At 35.5% G+C, this 19,886-nt stretch overlaps 1 protein-coding gene and 1 pseudogene across 1 annotated transcript; one reads left to right on the top strand and one right to left on the bottom strand.

Moving 5' to 3' along the window:
• Positions 1-512: 512 nt before the first annotated feature.
• LOC120113524 lies at positions 513-2,375 on the top strand (annotated as a pseudogene).
• A 2,430-nt stretch (positions 2,376-4,805) lies between these two features.
• LOC120113523 (protein TIC110, chloroplastic-like) lies at positions 4,806-14,566 on the bottom strand. The gene is made up of 15 exons (XM_039134661.1): positions 13,906-14,566; positions 13,729-13,788; positions 13,519-13,642; positions 13,369-13,437; positions 13,174-13,272; positions 12,907-12,973; positions 12,720-12,784; positions 12,557-12,651; positions 12,237-12,364; positions 11,886-11,986; positions 10,610-10,826; positions 6,900-7,054; positions 6,403-6,528; positions 5,322-6,293; positions 4,806-5,204 (listed from the first exon to the last, which is right to left on the bottom strand). Exons 1-15 carry the CDS (start codon positions 14,409-14,411, stop codon positions 4,962-4,964), a joined length of 3,027 nt encoding a protein of 1,008 aa, XP_038990592.1. The 5' UTR covers positions 14,412-14,566; the 3' UTR covers positions 4,806-4,961.
• Positions 14,567-19,886: the final 5,320 nt, after the last annotated feature.

Below are 19,886 nucleotides of genomic sequence, written 5' to 3'. Positions count from 1 at the left end.
CATTACCAGCGGTAAAAACCGTTAACGGATCCAGATTTTGCAGAGAAGCAAAATCATAAACAAGTGATTCACTTGAGGTTGAAAACTTTTTAAATATCCATTGAATTGCCTACAAGGCCTATACCATGTAACCTCTAGGTTTAGTTTTGTATATGTATATTCTAGTCGTGCATGGCGTGCCGTAAGTAATGGGAATATTTAAAGGCGTTTAGGAATCATGGACCCCAATGTGTTTGAAAAGCTGGACGCCGCCCACACCGATTCCTTGATGAATTCCTGTCATGAAATTAATTACTAATATGCTTCTTAATAGCTACATAATCTTCACCTATCCAACTTGTTCTATACATCCAAATACCAAGTCATGCATGGCTTAGTCTTAAAGATTAGGTGACCTGCCGGTGTCACTGTGTTTTTGGGGTCTATATATATGTTGCCCTAATGACTAATGCTCCCACCACCCTTTCATCTAAACGCCTCTGCTCTTTCTATCTTGTTCTGGTTTATAATTTGTCTGATATAGCAGAATGGCTGCTTCTTCTTCTTCATTTGGTGTTGTGTGCATGTTTGTTGTGGTGATTTCGATGTTGGGGGCACTACGTATGCTGATCTCTCCACAAATTTCTACTCGAAATCGTGTCCGAAGGTGTTCACTGCGGTTGAGTCGGTAGTTGAATCAGCAGTGTCGAAAGAGCCCCGTATGGGTGCCTCACTCGTCCGCTTGTTCTTCCATGACTGTTTTGTCAATGTATTTTACTCTGTTTTTAAAACCCTTTTCCTTCTATACACATGCACATGCATATATCATGGTCATTTTAATAATGGAGTTTCACGTTGAAAAATATCCATCTTGGATATAGTCAAAAGTTCAACCCCCATGCATATATCTTATTTCACTGTGTTAGTTAGCAAGCATCGGCTGCTAAATACCTTTCAAACCATGCATGCATTTCCATTGGTGGACTCAACAACTACAAGTTTTATTTTACTGATTAAGTGTATGTTTGATGTATAATTATGACAGGGATGTGATGGGTCACTACTCCTCGACGACACTTCTTCTTTCACGGGGGAGAAAACCGCGGCTCCCAATAATAATTCGGTGAGAGGATTCGAGGTCGTCGATGCCATTAAGGCACAGGTGGAGAAAGTTTGTCCTGGTGTAGTCTCTTGCGCTGATATCTTAGCCCTTGCAGCTCGGGACTCCGTTGTTATTGTAAGTAATTCAATGAAAAGAGTCAAAACCTTGAAAACAAAATGATAGATCACAAGAAATAAACTTGAATTTCATCGGTGCAGCTCGGAGGGCCCGACTGGGACGTTAAGCTCGGAAGAAGGGACTCAAAGACCGCCAGCTTCTCCGCTGCAAATAGCGGTGTCATCCCACCTCCGACTGCCACCCTCGGCCAACTCATCAATAGATTCAATGCACGAGGCCTTTCTGCCAAGGACATGGTTGCATTATCTGGTACAATATTCTTCCTAGGGTAAATTACTATTTAATTATCCACTTATTCTCAGGTTCGGTTTTAATTACTCAATTATTTGTTTCTTCAAAACCTTACCTAATGTTACGTTTTAGTAACTCGATTATTTATTTCTTAAAAATCATATTTAATGTGACAATTTTTAATTTTTTTCAACGATGATGTAGCATTATCTTATTTGTCTGCATAACTTTTAACTTTTTAATGGTGGATAATTATAATAGAACCAAAACGTAAAGGTGTGATTTTGAGAAGAAAAATAGTTGAGTTACCAAAACAAAACCGTGAAAATAGGTGGATGAGTGAATATGTAGATTACCCTTCTTTCTATCTACAGAAAAAAATTCCTTGTCGTCCTCTCCTGAGATTTACTTGTTAGTTAAATTGCTTAATGTTCACGGTGCTGCCGGCAGGGGCTCACACGATCGGGAAGGCAAGGTGCGTGCTCTTTAGAAATCGGATATACAACGAAACGAACATCGATGGCTCATTTGCGAAGATAAGACAAAGTAGCTGCCCGAGAACCAGCGGATCAGGGGACAACAACCTTGCACCACTAGACGTGGAAACCCAGAATTCTTTTGACTTGAAATACTTCATAAACCTCTTAAACAAAAAGGGTCTGCTCCACTCGGACCAGATACTCTTCAATGGCGGATCCACCGATTCGTTGGTTAAAACATACAGCAGCAACGTGAAGACATTTTATTCGGACTTCGTTACTGCGATGATAAAGATGGGAGATATTACGCCGCTCACCGGATCTAATGGTGAGATCAGGAAGAATTGCAGGAGGCCTAATTAACCATTTGTATCGTCGTCGTAGCCTCGTAGGTAGGGAAGCTAGAAGAAAAAGCTCTACTTACCAGCAAAAGAAAGAACAATTATTCCACCAAAATAAAGCATGGTAATGTGTGTTCGAATTCCTAAAGGAACACTGTCGTGCGTGTATTTTGATGAAAATTAATGGAATATTTTCCTTTTCAACTTAGCAATGCAAATCTTACCTAATAAACTTAAATCTTACCAGATCTTAAGCACAATGGTTGATAGGTTGTGTATATTCTCCTTAGATATTCAAACACGAAAAGCAGTGTTGCTTTCTCTTTTTTCTTTATATTATATACTCCTATACCATTGAAGGAGTAAGTTGAAAATAAACAAGTGCCATCCCTAGTGGTCAGAGGCTGACCTAAAGTGGGTGGGACTGGGACATCCTATCTGGTAATGTTTTTGAACCTCAGGAGCATCTCCTACAATGTATGCAGGAAGAACTTTCTTTTCTTTGGATTATGTTAATTTATGCATGATGTTTTTGTAGGCTGCATTTGTTTTTCTGTTTCAAATAAAGGTAGTTTATAATCTTATTTGCAAAAAGGAAATAGTATTAACCTTTATTCCTAAATAAGAGTAATGTACAAATTCCATGTCACCCTCCTTCAATTATCTCCATTTCTAACTCCCAAAAACTTTAGAAAGTCTGCATTGACTTTCATTATTTTCTTTTTCCAAATAAATCAACATTAGTTAGGGGATCAGTTAGCAGTTTCTATAAATAAAATAAGTTATGGAAAAAAAATTCTGAAAACAAAGCAACTTAAAACACTTTTATTGTGGTGACTTTTTTATATATAAAAAAAAAGAACTTAAGCTTAGCAAGAAAATACTTTTTTTTATTAATAGAGAAAATAACCGATTAATACAACAGCCCAGAATCTAAAATTGAACACCAGAACACTGCATAACCGCTCCTGCATTCAAGTTTCAACACCAAAAACAAAACAGATTACATAACAGAACTCTCACAGTTCAAGAAACCTACTGACAATATCAGTAAATACGTAAACATCATATAACCTGAAACATATGCTACCATGCCTTGAGCATCCTGCCATTCATCTGTTGTTTGCCCCATTAAAAATAGCATTTTCTTGCTAAGCTTAAAAGAAAAACAAAGTCACGAAAAATGAATGTTCTTTAAGTTGTTTTGCTTCCACATTTTTTATTCTTTACTTTCTCACTATATTTTTATTTATAGAAACTATTCATTCATCCTTAACCATTTTTTATTTATTTGGCTATAGATAATAATGAAAGAGAGCCAAATATCTTGCTCGATACTGGAAAACTTTGGAGTTCTTAGATAAGATGAGATGCAAAGCTCCATGGCCTGCTTGAAGCTTTACATGCTACAGGGAAACTAAATCTCCTTTCTGTATGCATCTGAAGAAAGACAATTGATTCCTCAGAAAGTCAGACTATTGCAAGCTCCATATTACTAAAGTCTAAACGCTTGGTAAAGGGAACATATGAAAAGCTCCATATTGCTAAAGTCAGACTATTGCAAGCTCCGAATGGAGCACTCTTAGACTTTCTGAAGTTTCTAGAATTAGAGGAGGTGATGATTGAAGGAGAAGAGTGACATGGAGTTTAAATTGTACTACATTACCCTTTTTAGGAATAAAGCTATTTTTTAAAATAAGATTATAAACTACCATCATACTCTCACGGTGATCTCAACCATTCATGTAAAGTTACATAATTTATTGCTTATGTGGATAATCTTGGAAAGTGCTGCACCTAACACTACAAAAATGCGAACAAAATTTGTTGCTATTTTTTGTGTTTCTGCTGCCTAAATAGTTGCATTATCTTTAGATGAACTCTGTACGAGATAAATATTTTAAGCATTTTTATATATATAGCTAAAGAATTACTCACTTTGCGCAGTTAGGCAGGTGCCAATTGAAGTCCCCTGCTTCTTCTGATAAGGTTTTCTTTCTTTCAAAGAATCCTGCAATTTCATCTGATCATTTGATAACGAAGGAAACTACGTCGTTGGGTATTTCTCGTTTCTCTGGTGACCAGGTACCATAAGTCCAATTTCTATTTGGAAAATCAATATGACAAACCATTTATGTATGCTGATGGCAGTGGGTCATTTTCTTTTCAGAAGCAAGCAAAGCTCTGAAGGCAGGTACATTAAAAAAATACAATTGCAGATGATAATTGACCATCTCATATTTGATTTGTATTAACAAATTTTAGGGGCGGTGTATGATTAAAGTGATCAATGTTAAGGAATTCGTAAATATAATAAATCAAATATAGTCAATTTAATACCATTGCTATAGTACCCACTAGAAGGATAAAGAGTTCAAACGCATTTAAAGAATTGGAGAGATTATGTCCAGTGAAATTGACACAAGTAGCAAAATCACCATGTTGAGCTTATTATTATTATTATTATAGAGAGAATCATTTTTGTGAAATACCTTTCTCCCCATTCAGTACATACAAGTGTCAAATAAAACTTAGGGTAAGGAAAAAGAAGCAATAAAACTTAGGGTAAGGAAAAAGAAGCAACCAAGATCAAACACCTTTATCACTAATCCTACTACACTCTTCAATAACATAAAAGGCCTTCAAAAATGAGCTTCCTAAACAACAGCCTCTACATTTCAATGCAAACATTCAAAAGACGAACTTTTCTTCATCTGCTCCGACTGATGCTGGTTCCTCTCCCATCCCTTTGGCAGCTTCAGCCACTGAATCACTTATGTCAAGCAGATATTGCAAACGGGACAACTTTTCAGGCTCAGGATTACATCGTGCATATACATCGAAAAGATCAGCTACCTCCTCTGGAACATCCCATGATAGTGGCTCCGATGGCACAGCCTTGTCACAAGCTAGCAAGTCATTAAGTGAGGAAACCTACAAAACCAGCAACAAAGCACTTTGAATTTAGGAATTAATTGACCTTAGTACGAATACAAGTATGTTGACAACAAAAACTATCATACAGAAACCAAGCTTTTCAATGTTCCTTACCACTCCCAGTCGGTTTCTCTGCCGTAGTAGCGCCACAGCTTGAATAAGTGAATTGGACAACCTAGTCCGTGCAAGATCATGAACAACTCCTTTTGCCTTTTGAGGATTGACCTTGAGATCTGCTGGGATCTTCTCATACACTTCTTCCTCGTCAAACTCTCCGGTGCCTGATGAGAAAATCTCATCTACAGTTTTCTTGAAGAGGTTTTCTCGCAAACTCTCCGAGATCATGTTGTCTAAATCAACACCTGATTCCTTAAGTTCCCTTATCTGCTTAATGTTGAGTCTCCCTTGACCAATGGCTGTTTCAAGGGCAGCTGCCATTTTGGTAGTTGTTATGCTCTTTATTATTTTTTGTGCATATTCTCCAGGCAAGCCAACACTCTTCTGCAGCTCAGTGAGCTGCTCAATCCTAGCCTTTGTTAACTGTCCATCAGCTAAAATCACCTCAGCTTGTTGCTTAAAAGCCTGCTCCGCCAAACTTCGATGGACATTCACTGTCTCCTCACTAGTCAACCCAAGGATCCCACCAAGCTGGTTTAGTAGAACATACTCTGAATCATCCTTCTTTGTGGTTATTTGAGCACCAAAAGGAATCCTGGTGACTTCTCCTGTCAGACAATATAACAAGTATGTCTTGTACAGGTCCATACGGTCTCTTTCGGAGAGGTCATCTTTGAGTGTTATCTCTGTTTGGCCTGGCTTGCCCAACTTTTCCATAAGTTCCTTGTTAGGTCTTATTTTCCTAAGTGTCTGAAGCGATTCCCATTCATCCTCTTCATCATTTTGTTTTACTTCCTCTTTAACAGGTTCCTCCGATGGAGCATCGGAAGATTCCCCTTTGATGTCTGCCACCAATTCCGTGACAACCAAGGTGTTAAAGGCAATCATCTTCTTCAGTTCTTTTGCAGACTCTGTACGATTATCAGCTGATCGAGACCGTTTCACATAATTCAAGAAAACCTTACGGACCTGGGCACATATATGATAATTTCAAGCAGAGAGAAAGATGTAAAACCTAAAGCTGAAATTTAACAAAATGAAAACAACCATTGACACAATAATCATAGTGTGTACTCACAGCCTTGCTGGCAATTGACATGGCCGCTTCTCTAGTTAATCGCAAACCACGTGCAGCTTTCCTCACAGCATTCTTGACATCAGCATCATAGCCATCAACACCAGAAGAAATAGCATCTTTCACAGCCTGAAGCAATAATTCACAATTAGAAGACAATGGGGGACTGCAATAAGACAAATAATCACGTGTTTTGGTTCCAATAATCCACATGAGATTTTTCATTTTTCCCAGTTTTCCATATCAATACGACAGTCAAAAAGACTTCAAAAATTTTACTGGGGCATAATGATTACAGATGTGCTGACGCACCAATAGTTCCAGTTTTCATTCAACCTCCAGGACTAGAGATACAGTTCAGCTGATGAGATGCCAATGCAATACTAAGAGCATGTATTTATTCCATTTTCAAGGGTAGAATATAAAACACTAATCGTTCAGGGCAAATCCTGAGAAATTTAGAATTATAACAATGAATACCTAGGCCGAGACAATTTTACCTTCTCAAACAAACTGCCACAGATATCTGAGTGAGCAGCATCAACAGTTTGCTGAGGAATGCAGAGCGAGACTCGCACCTTCAGCAACGCAGCAACATCACTATCATCCAGCTCCCCATCAGCTACACATTGTTGAAGCTTTTTCCGGTATATTTCTTGAAACAAAATAAACATTTCAGACACTTTTAAAATAATATTTCAATGGGTGTGGAAATTTGCAAATGAAAAAGAATCCCTATGGGAAAAGATGATGTGCAGCAAACACAACGTTAGCAACTTATCCCTGTCAATTAGCAACATAGTTTCACCTCAAGATTCATGGATTTGGAAAGGAGTTGTGAACAATTATTTGAAAAATGATGATATTGGAGGATGTTTGAGGTCTCATACTAGGACTCAATTGGGAAATGGCAAGTCTATTTCATTCTGGAATGATGTTTGGGTCAATGACTCGCCCTTGAAAATTCAATTTCCCAGGATCTTTGCATTATCAAATAATAAAAGGGGTAAGGTGGCTGATTTTGGTAGCTTTGATTAAAATGGTTGGGTGTGGAATGTTCAAATTAGAAGGAACTTATGTGAATGGGAATTGAACCAATGGGTCGAATTAATGTCAACACTAAATTGTTTTGATGTAACTGATTCAATGGAGGACTTCCTTTCTTGGTTTGGGAAGGGGATGGTCTGTTCTTGGTTTGGGAAGGGGGATGGTCTGTTCTTGGAGAAATCCTGCAGGTTGGCACTAACAAATAATCCTGGAGTTTGGAGTTTGCTTTTACTGGAAAAAATGGGTTTGGTCAGGTTTGGCTCCTCCAAGAGTAGAAACCTTTCTTTGGCAAGTCTCACACCAAAAATTGGCAGTCAAAATGGAGCTGAAGAAAAGGGGTTCCTTTGAAAGACGTTCAATGACTTTGTCAAAAGAACGAAGAAACAGTCCAGCATCTTTTCATCACTTGTTCAGTTGCAGGGGATCTTTGGAACAGATTTTTCAGGTTGTGGGACATATATACAGCTTTGCCTCATGATCCACATATTTTGCTAAGTTCATGGTCTGAATTAAGGGCTAATTCACACATATGGAAATTCATCCCGGGAGTAGTTCTTTGGTCTATTTGGAAAGCAAGGAATTTTTTTTATAGAAATAAGGCCTCATTAAAAACCCCCTTCATAACTATTAAGTTTTGTAGAACTCCATAGTCATTGGAAATGGGAAAAGAGTGCCCAGAATTTTATTGCCAAACATAAGAAATACAACCAAAACCAAACATAAACAATACAAAGACATCCATTACAACAACCCACCAACCCCATTCTCACCAATCCACAAACCTGACCTCTCACTATCCTATTCCTGATTTAGCTAAACAATCAGCTTCCCCATTAATACATCTGTTAACATGCCTAGTAATAACATTAAAATTCAGCACAGTCTTCTAAATATCTCTGACCAAATCAACATAGCGAACCGGGCAAAGATTCGGGTTGTTGATCCACTTCAAAGCAAGAGAGGAATCACTCTCTAAAATGAGAATTCCCTTATCCCTTCAAACCGATTCAAAAAACAATTCTAACCCTGCTTGGATCGCAAAAATCTCTGCAAGAATCGAAGGGAAAGGTCTTGTCGCTCTAGAGAAGAAACCCAACCTCTTATTATCATCATCCCTTAGGACTCCTCCAATACCATTGCTTCTCCAGTCAAAACTAACAACCCCATCAACATTCATCTTAAAATAACCCGATGGTGGAGGACACCACTTTAACTTAGACAAACCAATCTTAGTAGGGGAACGATGCACATCCGCCAAGGTTAAGTCACCCACAAGGCTATCAACCTGTATAGAGAATTCACTGTTTTTAGCCAAGAACCATGAAGCCACCCTATACCTCACCAAAAAGAATAGATTAGTTTTATCCATCTTGCCATTCTCGAACACTATCTGATTCATGCAATTCCAGACAGTCCACAAAATGGCACCCAGCAAAAATTTCCAAATAACCGAATTAGGCCTTAACTCCAACCATGAAAGCAAAAACCCTTTAGGATTATTGGGCAGTACTGAAAATACATTCCACAAATGAAGGAATTTCACCTAAATCTCCCAAACCAGTTTACAAGAAAAGAACAAGTGACTCACCGATTCAGACTCCAATCCATAGAACGTGCATTTTGAATCCTCAATATCTTTCACACCTCTGCTCAGTAAAACAGCCTTGTCAACCAACTTCTGGTGGATAATTTGCCAAAGAAATACCTCAACTTTAGGAGGAACTAACCCCCTCCACACAATCTCAGACCAAGAAACATCTGGCTCAAATAAGCTTGAAATTAATCTAATGCATGAATGAACCGAAAACACTCCATTCCCATTTCTTTTCCAAGCATAACAATCTTCACCCTTCAACAAAAGGCGAAATTCCTCCTTAGCTGAAAATCCCACACCCACTCTCCATTACTAATACACCCAAAATCTGCAACAACCCCATCCTTGAAAATTCAGTCTTCAACGGTAAGTTACAATACAAATCCATCTGTCATGCCAAAACCTAATTGAATCTCCCTTTCCCACCTGCAACATTAGATGATTTCAAAAACATAACCCAAATGTTTCATTCAACCGATAGTTATTTAGAACTCCTTTCCAAATCCAAGATGCACTAGGAGGCAAATTATCATCCAAAACAATAGATCTCCTATCAACATTATACTTACAACAGGTCATTTTCTTCCACCAAGAATCCTTCTCACTTCCAAACCCTTTTTCCCAAGAGAGCTATTCCTCAACTTTAGGTCCGAGATACCCAAACCCCCAAATTCTTTATTCAATTGTTTTTGATAATATGAGTCTTGAAATATCCTCTCTCTTCTTCATAATCAAATTTAGGTTGGCTAAATGGTTTCTAGCTAAGTTCCCCCATGTTCAAATTCAAGTTGATTTGTTGGTAGGGGATCTCTCTCTTGTAGACAGGCTTCTTTGTCGGCATGTTCACAAAAGTTTGATACAAAGCTGACATCCTCCCCCAGTAGATTTTTACAAATTTAATGTTGATGGGGCTGTTAAGTATGATGGGATGGCTGGTGGAATTGGAGGTATTTTGAGAGATTGTAACAGCTTCACTTTGTCGACTTTCTCTGTTATTGTTGGTCCTGGCCCTCCTCCTTTGGCTGAGTTGAAAGCTATTAAAAAAGGCATTGACATTTTTCTATCATCGGATTGGGCTTTGAAAGGAAGACTGATTTTAGAGAGTGACTGCAAATCTGCAATAGATTGGATTTTGTTGCCTAATTCTGCTCCTACTTTTTTCAGTTCCCTTGTTTTGGATATTGTGTCCTTGGTATTAGAGAGGGCGGTTATTATTAGATTGATACCTAGGGGTTGTAATTGGGAGGCTGATAAATTAGCTAAGGAGGGGATCGGTTGATTGTAAGGGTATTTTTCTACGAAGCTTTAATGGTTTTTGTTTAATCTGCTTCCCTAAGTGTATTGGTGTATTTTAATGTACTAGTTTTCTATATAATAAATTGAGGCACTCTTTTCCTCCTTCCGCTAGTTGCTCTTTTTTAGAGTCAACTAAGAGGGAGGTTTTTAATAAGGCCTACTATTCCTATCAAAAAATATATATTTCAAGGTTGAAAACAGAAGAAAAAAAATACTCTAATAGGGAAGATAAAAGTCTCAGACTTTTCTTTTTCCCAACCCTGCTTATAATACCTTCATGGATCTCACTAGCCTTTTGAGGATCAAAGTGCAATTCTTCACAAAGATTTTGGAGGAATGCAGCCTTGCTATCTGCCATCTCTAGGTCACCGCTCTGAAAGGCCCCTGAAAGTCGTTTTTGATATACTTTTGACGTGACATCAAGCATGATAGCTTCTGCTTCTTTTTTACCCAAACCAAGTATGTTCCTCAATTGGTTCAATGCAGTTAGCTAAAGTTTGAACACAGAAAACAAAAAGAAACAAGCATTAGGCAACTAAAAGACAATTTGAGGTGAATTACAAAGATAATGCATCAAAACCTAGTAAACCAAGAAAAAGAATATTGAAAAAACGAATTCTATGAGAAATGGTTTTAATTGATGAAACAAACTCTCCCTGTTGCTGTTGAGAAAACAATGAGACTAATCAGCTAGTTTATCACCAATAAGTTTAATGTTTCCACGTATTCATGATTCATACGCTGAATCAACAAAAAGGAGACCGGACTGAGTTCCCATAAAATTAACAGTTATGTAAGGGCAATAAGAAAAGCCTCCAAAGTTCAATGCTCTTAGGTTTTGTCAAGAGGTGGGATTAGAGAAGATTAAAGGACTCAACCAGATCAACAGCAGGAAAAGGAGCAAATGTTCTATAAATGGATCTTAATGGTTCTTTGATTTCATGTGCTATAAGAATGAGAAACAAATAATTCAGAGTAATATCCTGGATATTTTAAACTTGACCAGAACCTTAATCTTTTCCATACTACCAAAAACTCAGAAGGTTCGAAGTTACAAAAAGAAATAATCATACCTGTTCAACTGCTATAGTAAAAAGAAAAGCTTATAGAATTTACACCTAAGCGTACATAGATAGAACAATTCCAGCACAAGCATCAACTACTTAACAGTTGCATAAAATAACAATTCAGATTTACTGTTTCAGCCTCCTTTACACCATTATCCAAGACAACCCAGCTTGATATTCTTTTTCATAACATGATACGGATCATTTCCTTTAAGAAATATTACATGGATTCAATCTTCTTCTATCAATAAGATAAGTTGGAGAAAAACAAAACTACACTGGATGAAACGTATAAGGATTTTTCTGAACGAGTGATAGTGTTTCTGCCAATAGGATTAGCTTAAAATAAAATTTAGATGTAATTCTTCACAAAAGGTAACAACTGCTATATAAAGGAATTTGGATGTTCATCGAACCTCTCAGCTATTAAGACCCACCATGATCAAAATGAACAAGAATATAGAAAGAAGGAATTCAATTACCTTATGATTTTCCATGCGACCACCAGATAAAGAATCTGTTACATAAGCTCTGTAAAGAAGCTTCAAGTCATCCATCTTCCTGTCACTATCATACTCACCACCTGAACCAGTCACAAATAATGCTAGTTAGTGGTTTTGTAATAGAGATGCTCAAACCACAACTATCATAAACATTAATCATAAATACTTCGTAAAAGGAAAACAGGTTTGCGCACCCATTTTATACAAAGGCAGGCAGAATTTCACAGTTGACTCAATTTTATTATATGCCTAAATATAAAATAAAATAAAAGCGAAGTACAAATGACAAGGTCTAAATCGTGCATCTAATCAAAGGACCAGGGAGCATACCAACTAGAGAGACAGGATCAAGCCCACGGGCAAAACGATCAGCATCTGGATGTTTACTCAAGGAGGTAAGCAAATCATTGAATGACAATATCTTGTCAAGTTCTTCCACGGCTTGCTTGACTCCCCCACTGAAAACCTTATTTCATTAGTTGAGCTAACGGTACCAAAGCAAAAATTTTAAATATTAGCAGTAAGGAGAGAACATTAATAATCAGAAGCCGATGCAGAAGTATATGACGACATTTAAGCATTTTCATTAAGGAAAACTTTCTGATTGAAAAGATATAAACAGCATTAAGTCTAGGTATTTATAACCGTACGCAGTTCTTCCCCTAGACTTCAGTCCTTGCAGTGCCACAAAAATATTTTCTTCGACTAGCTTTCTTTTGTGCTCGATTAACAGATCCTTGGCAAGCTACAAATAGGAGAACAACTATATTAAGAACAATTATACACCAATGCCAAAAATTGTGAAGAATGTACCTCATCGGAAAGTTTGTATTTCAGTTGTGCTTCTCTAAGGGAGACAAGCAGTTCCTCATCAACATCTGAAAATAAATATTTCAAACCATATTAACATTAACAGTATTAATTGGTAATCATACAACCCTCTCAAATTCTAAAATGGTCAAATATAAAATACAACGCAGAAGGAACATCCATGTGTTACCTCTTCCAACTGAAGCTAACTTGGAAGCATACAATTGCTTGGCATTGTCACGGATAGCAATCTCAACCTGGAGGCACAAATTGTACAGATGGAGCTATTACCAATTTTTACGAAAAGCGTGATTTTATTATCAGATTTTCAAAATTTGAACTAGCACGGTGGCATTCACGATGCCAAAAAAGGGAATAGAAAAAATTAATATTAGGAGAGTATAACAAAATATGAGCAATGAAATCCGGGAAAATAATGATTAGAACTGATAAGTACCTGAGAATCAGTGACCTTAAAAACACGCTTCCAAGGCAAAAGAAAAGATGATGCATCTCCAAAAACTAGAGTTGAAACATAAATCAGCTTCTGAAATGCCTGTACTGGAAAGGAACTAGAAGTGGTCAAACGCCATTGCATCCTCCTAAGTTTCTAATTCATAATTTACAATGCTTAGAATGACAAGTGACTGACCCGCCGCTGCTCTAAATCACCATCACGATCTTCAGCCTCAAGCCTAAACCTAAAGATTTGCCTACCAATCTAGCAAGCAATATAATAAAAACAATTTTGAAATATTCGTCAAACACAAACATATACACAGAGTGAACAACACAAAATTACCTCCATATGCACGGAAGCTGCATCAGGGTCGTCAATTCCCAACGCATTTTTGAAACTAATTATGGTTTCAACTTCATCGCCTCTAAGATTTTCACCTCCAGAGGGCAGGACCGATGATAGAAACCTGTAAACGTTAATGATTAAGAACCAAGCCTTGCAAAAGAATCCTTTGTCTAAATAAGGGAACTGATTAAATAGTATCAAACGTACCGAGAGTAGATATCACAAAGCTCCATGTTAAATGCCTCATCCTGCTTGCTCACTCCGTATCTGAATTATTGTAAACATTGAAAAAGACTAACAGTGAAATTGGTGAAAACAAAACAGACTTGCACCATCTTTTCAACTTAATCACAACAATAATTGGGTAATATTCAAAAGACGTACTTTTTGGCAATATTTTCAATATCCTCTCTCTTGATAGCCTCGGGGCCATCACAGGCAGCTACATAATTATGCAAAGTAACAGCCGCGACTTCCGGAACAACGGCGTTCACAGCATAGGCAGCGGCTCCACCAGCCGCGCCGAGAATGGCTGCTCCACCTAAGGCAGCATTCCGATTACCACCGAATCGAAGGCCGAGACCGTATCCAGCGGCTAGAGCTCCGGCGAGGATGACAGCAGAAGTGGCTAGTCTGACAGGCGGTGACAAATTCTGAACCAAGGGTTGGATGCCAGTAAGCTCCTTGGTGTCTCCGAAAATGTTTGGTTTTTCTGTTTCAGAAGAGGAAATGGATGGATGGGATTGTTCATGGGCAGAGAGGGAGTTGCGGGGGAAAGAGACCCTGAAACGGCGTCGTGAGGAGGGGAGGGGATTGGGGGTGAAAGGGAATAAGAGAAGAGGGCGAGGGTGAGAGGAAGAAGTAGGAGAGACGAGGAGAGAGGGATTCATGGGCTCCCTCGGCGGCTTTCAGGGTGTAGGGTTTAACGGAAAGGAGGAACAAAAAGGAAGTAGCCGACTGAAAATGGATAGGGGGGATGAGAAAGATAAGAGCTTAAAGATATACAACCCGACAAAATTCCAAGCCCTCTACTCCGTCTTCACCTCTTACCGTCTTCACCTTATACCGTCTTCACCTTATACCTTAACCTTATGTACCCGATGCATGGTTCATTTTAGAGTAAATTATAAGGCTAAACTACAAAAATAGTGGCTTTCGTTTGAGATTTAAAATTTGTTTCTCATTTAATTCAAAATAACATAAGATTTAATTAATTTCGTTTCGTTTTAATTAAAAATGTGGTCATTGAAGGTTAAAATTGTATCATTTCCTTGTACATAATATGTGGATTAAGTTTTTGTCACTTTTTTTCATATTTGTATACTTTTGGTCACTTATGTTATTGTTTTATTAAGTTTTGATCACTTACATTGTCATTTTATTAAGTTTTGATCACTTAGACATTGAATGTTTTTAGTTTGATAACGTGACCTACTAGTAAAATGGTTTAAATTTTATTTTAACCCCTAAACTTTAGATAAAATATTAATTATGAGTTTTTTGTAATTTTAAATTAGTTAGGGATAACATTTCTATTTACCCATTTTTTAGTATTTTCTTCCCAACCCCCAAAATTGCTCGTCTTCTCTCTGCTTCTTCTTCAAACATCTCTACTGCATTGCAATAGCCTTCTTATTTGTAATTATTAGTTGTAGTTATTTGAAGTCAAATTAGGTGAATTCTTAGTTGTAAGAAAAGGTATAGAAAGAAGTAATGAAGATCGTGAAAAAATGTAGAGAAATTCTCATTAAAACTCTGAAAAGATTCACCACCACGGAAATGCCACAACCTTGAGTCAAGAAAACTAGAGTTTCTTCAATGGCGGTGTTGTTGATAACGCAATACTAGGTTTCTATCTCCGACACATTGTTGACCAACAAATCCCTGTGATGCGAAAAATTGTTAAGAACGTTCGTCGCATCTGAACGTGATCAACCTCCACGGCATTTACGAGAATCAAACTTGTTGGGATTGAATCGTCGATGAAGCTCAAATTGATCAATCGAAAGATTTTTGTCAAGAGGGGTTGAAGTGGATTTGAGAAAAATTAGGTAGTAATGAGATTTAAAGATAAGGAAAATAATGCACTAAGAGTTATAGTGGTTTGACTTTCTCAACCAAAGTCTACATCCACTACCTTAGCTCCTCACCAAGGATTTTCTAACAAATTCACTAATTTATTCTTTTTTTTTTTTTTTTGCATTAAAGAGATAACCTTTATACTCCCTAGCTTTTCACAGGCTAAGCTAGAACCAATCCCCTTTTACAGGGTAAAAAGAATGTAAACAAGAAAACCTCACAAGGTAGGGTGTTTACAATATTTAAGCTCGCAAAAACAAAACCTAAGGATATACAATTAAGCTCAAACACAAATTTTTTATATGTTGAAATTTTTATACAAGAAAAAGAAAACTAAAGATTGAAAAGTTCTTCTCTTGAGTTTAATTGCTTGGATAGGTGTTCTAACCCTTCTTCAAGTGTCCTCAACTTATTTTTATATGTTGGTTTGAGCTTATGGTCGTTTCTAGCCATTGGGATGATTTGGAGCCGTTGGGGATTAATTCTCTGTAAAATAAAACTGCCCGGGATAGGGAGTACCGGTACTCCTTTCATGAGTATTGGTATTTCCTTTGTTATTTTTAAATAAACTAGTCGTTACTAGCCGTTGGGCCTGACCAGTATCGATATTATGCTCATGGTATCGATACTACTATGTAAAGTAGTATCGGAACTCCTTTGAGTATCGGTACCTATTTTGCATTCTAGAATTTGAGTCGTTTGGAAAACGCTGGTAGTATCGATACTACCTAGAGAGTATCGATATTTCTCTTACCTTTGGTATCGGTACTACATGAACGGTATCGGTACTATTCATGCAGTATCGATACTACGTACCCTGAAAAATAGTTTTGTGATCAAATTCTAGTTTAATGGACTTTGAATTATTTTTGAAAACTTTGAACAAATTCAATTAGTCCAAAAAACATTTTACCTTAATTTGTTATATCAAAATATTATAAAACATGGTTCAACAAAACTGGTGTTCACTTAGTATTGGTATGACCAAAAATAGTTGCATCCGAAAGTGTAGGGGTTAAAATAAAATTTATATCATTTTAATAACGACATTCAACGTCGAGTGATCAAAACTTAATAAAATGATAAAGTGACTAAAACTTAATAAAACAATAGCATAAGTGACCAAAAAAGTGTACAAATGTGAAAGGAAAGTTACCAAAACTTAATTCATGTATTATCTACATGGAAATGATGTGATTTTAATTTTACATATTTATCGTGTCACATCAACAAACTATTAAAGGTTTAACGGCCTTCAGGGACGAAGCTCCCTTAAGGCCTAAGGGGACCCGACCCTATTAAAATTTGTATATTCGATATAATTTTGGTTTAATAATATTTTGGTTCATGTAAAAATAAATATTTAAATTTAAAAAAAATAAAAAAAATATTAAATATTTAATCAAGTAGCGGTCGAACTAAAGAATGATAAGTACGTGTTCTCAAATTTTTAGTATAATTACAATTTAGATCATTGTAAGTTTAAATATTAGACAAATTAGAAGTTGTCTTGTGAATTTTGAGTTTTTTATTATAAATTTAAGGTGAATACAAGGTAGTATATGTACAAAGACTTTCAACGTATTTGACAATGAACGCTCATACCCCTACATACGCAGTTCTTGAACTCGGGACCTCAATGATAACAATAATCCCCTTAATCACTAAGGTCGCTTGTTCATGCTGAATTTCGAGTTTAAATACTTAATAAGTCTTTATATTTTTATTAAATAGTCTAATATTTCGGCCCCTGTCAATATTTAATTTTGGCTCCATCCCTTACGCCGTTAACCTTTAGTGACCACATCTTAATTAAAACGAAATGAAAATGATCAAATCTTATATTTTTTTAATTCAATGAGGAGAAGTTTATAAAACTCAAACGAAAGTAAGTATTTATGTAGTTTACCCAAGATAATTATGATCATTTAATTATAGTATTTTTTATTAGGGTAAACTACTTGAATGACCGCCCAACTATGGGATTGGTATCAAAATGACCACCATTTTCAAAATTGCGTTAATATGACCAGTGAACTATTTAATTGGATTCAATATAGCCACCCGGCGTTAGTATTTAACGGACGAGCTTACGTGACATATAACAAAATATATATATTAAATATTTGATCCTCAATACTTGTATATTCAATCAATTTGGTTTTCCCTTGATCTAAGGTTCAAATCCCCCTAACACCAATATTTGTGGCTTTCTTTGGAATTTAATTTATTAAATAAAATTAAAAGTAGGAACAAATTGATTGAATGTACAAATATTGAGGATCATATATGTAATTATATAAATTTCGTTAACCACCACGTAAGCACTTCAGTTAAATACTAACGTCGGGTGGCTATATTGAACCCAATTAAATAGTTTAGTGGTCATATTGATGCAATTTTGAAAATGATGGTCATTTTTTATACCAACCCATAGTTGGGTGTCATTCAAGTAGTTTACCCTTTTATTATTATTATTTTAATTTTATAAATCAAATTATTTAAACGATGTAAATTAAATTATTTATACATAACATTTAACAAAAATATTAACGTGGCAATTAATAAAATTAATATAATTATACATTTATTTCTCAATAGTTACACATTCTATGAGACTTAATTATAATTTAATTCAATAAATTTAATCTTATAATCATATAGTGATATGTGTCACCAATTTATTAGAATATTTTTATAATTTAAATTTATTTAATTTAATATATCATTCCCTCAATTATACCATATGATTAGAACTTTAGAAGAAAAACTAGTTTTTAGGGAAGAGAAAAAATCGATTAAAATTGACTCGAAAAGACTTTGTAATACACACAAAATTTGACTAATGACTAAAATACAAAATTTGAAAGTTTAGTAGCTAAAGTATAAATTTAGGAAAATTTTAGGACCAAGATAGTAATTTTTCCAAAAAGAAATTTTATTCCATAAAGAAATTGTTTATCCCAAGAATAGATTCTCTATGAAAGTCATATTTCGATCCAGAATTTTTGTAAAAAACTATTAAGCGATAAAATATTTGGATAATCGGATCGAATAGGAAGTTTACAAAAATTTGAAGGATAGTAGTATGGGGTTAGAAATATTATATTTATATTTATAATCAATATAATTTAATACGGATTAGTGGAATTAAGTGGATTTTCCATGTTAAAGTGGAATAGTGGAATTTAAGTGACTAAATTGAAAGTTTGGAAAACTGAAAGAGCAAAAATGGAAACAAATAAATATGATTTTTATATTTATTTATTGTTAAGAAAATGTTGATAAAATGATGGCATGGAGGTAAAAATTAAGATTCATTAAGGGCAGATTTGAATTTTGGGACTAAAATAAGTGTATATAGATATTTTGGGAGAAAACTAAGGAAATCTTCTTCTTTCCCTTTAACTTGAGTTCCATTGAAAATAGGGCAAGGTATGTTTTCTTCATTTTCTTCATTTTAGTTCCTTTTCATTTGATTTTTGGATTAAATTATGAAATAGAAAAATGATCCATGTCAAATTCTCTATCATTTGGTGATAATATTTCATTGTTTCCATGCTTGAATCATTGATTTGATTGTTAGAGTGGATTATGAGTAAGTTGGATTTTATTGATTTAAGGATAGATTTTTGTGTTATTAATATTATAGAGTTGTTTTCAAGTTTGAGTAATCATTATAATCATTTAGAAATGTTTAAAGATGAACTTTGGTTAAGGTTAGGGTTTATTGTAAATATTAAATTTTGATTTTTTTTATACGGAATTGATTGAGATTGCATGAAAATGATGGTACGAACTTGAATTCATGCATATGGGTTCATTTGATAAGCTCATTTGATAAGCTAATAGAACTAGTGAATAAGCTAATGATGCAAATTAGTGAAATATGTCTAAATTGGTAATCTGAGCAGTAAATTTATAAAATCACCATAAATTCTACAAGAATGATTAGAAGATGATTTTTATACCTTTGAATTTGTAAATCAGTCTAGCTTTGTTTAAAATAAATGACTACTGATTTATAAGTGTATACAAAAACATATGAATTTTTAACCAATGATAGGTCAGAAATTTGGACAGATGATTATGCTAAAAACATATTCTATAAGCTACATTAGAAAATTCGCCATAAATTGTAAAAGTTGAACTAGAAAAAAGTGTCTTATATGGTTAGATTCTTATTTGAGTCTAGTTTCTAATGGTAGAAATGGAATAATTTTAAAGTGCCTAGAATAATACAGAATAATATTCCTTTGAGGATAGTGCAAATTGTCATAATATGA

This window comes from Hibiscus syriacus, unplaced genomic scaffold, assembly GCF_006381635.1.
Source record: "Hibiscus syriacus cultivar Baekdansim isolate YM2019G1 unplaced genomic scaffold, ASM638163v2 tig00110209_pilon, whole genome shotgun sequence".
Taxonomy (NCBI): domain Eukaryota; kingdom Viridiplantae; phylum Streptophyta; class Magnoliopsida; order Malvales; family Malvaceae; genus Hibiscus; species Hibiscus syriacus.
Note: the sequence above shows the minus strand (reverse complement) of the source record. Positions and strands in the feature narration are given on the sequence as shown.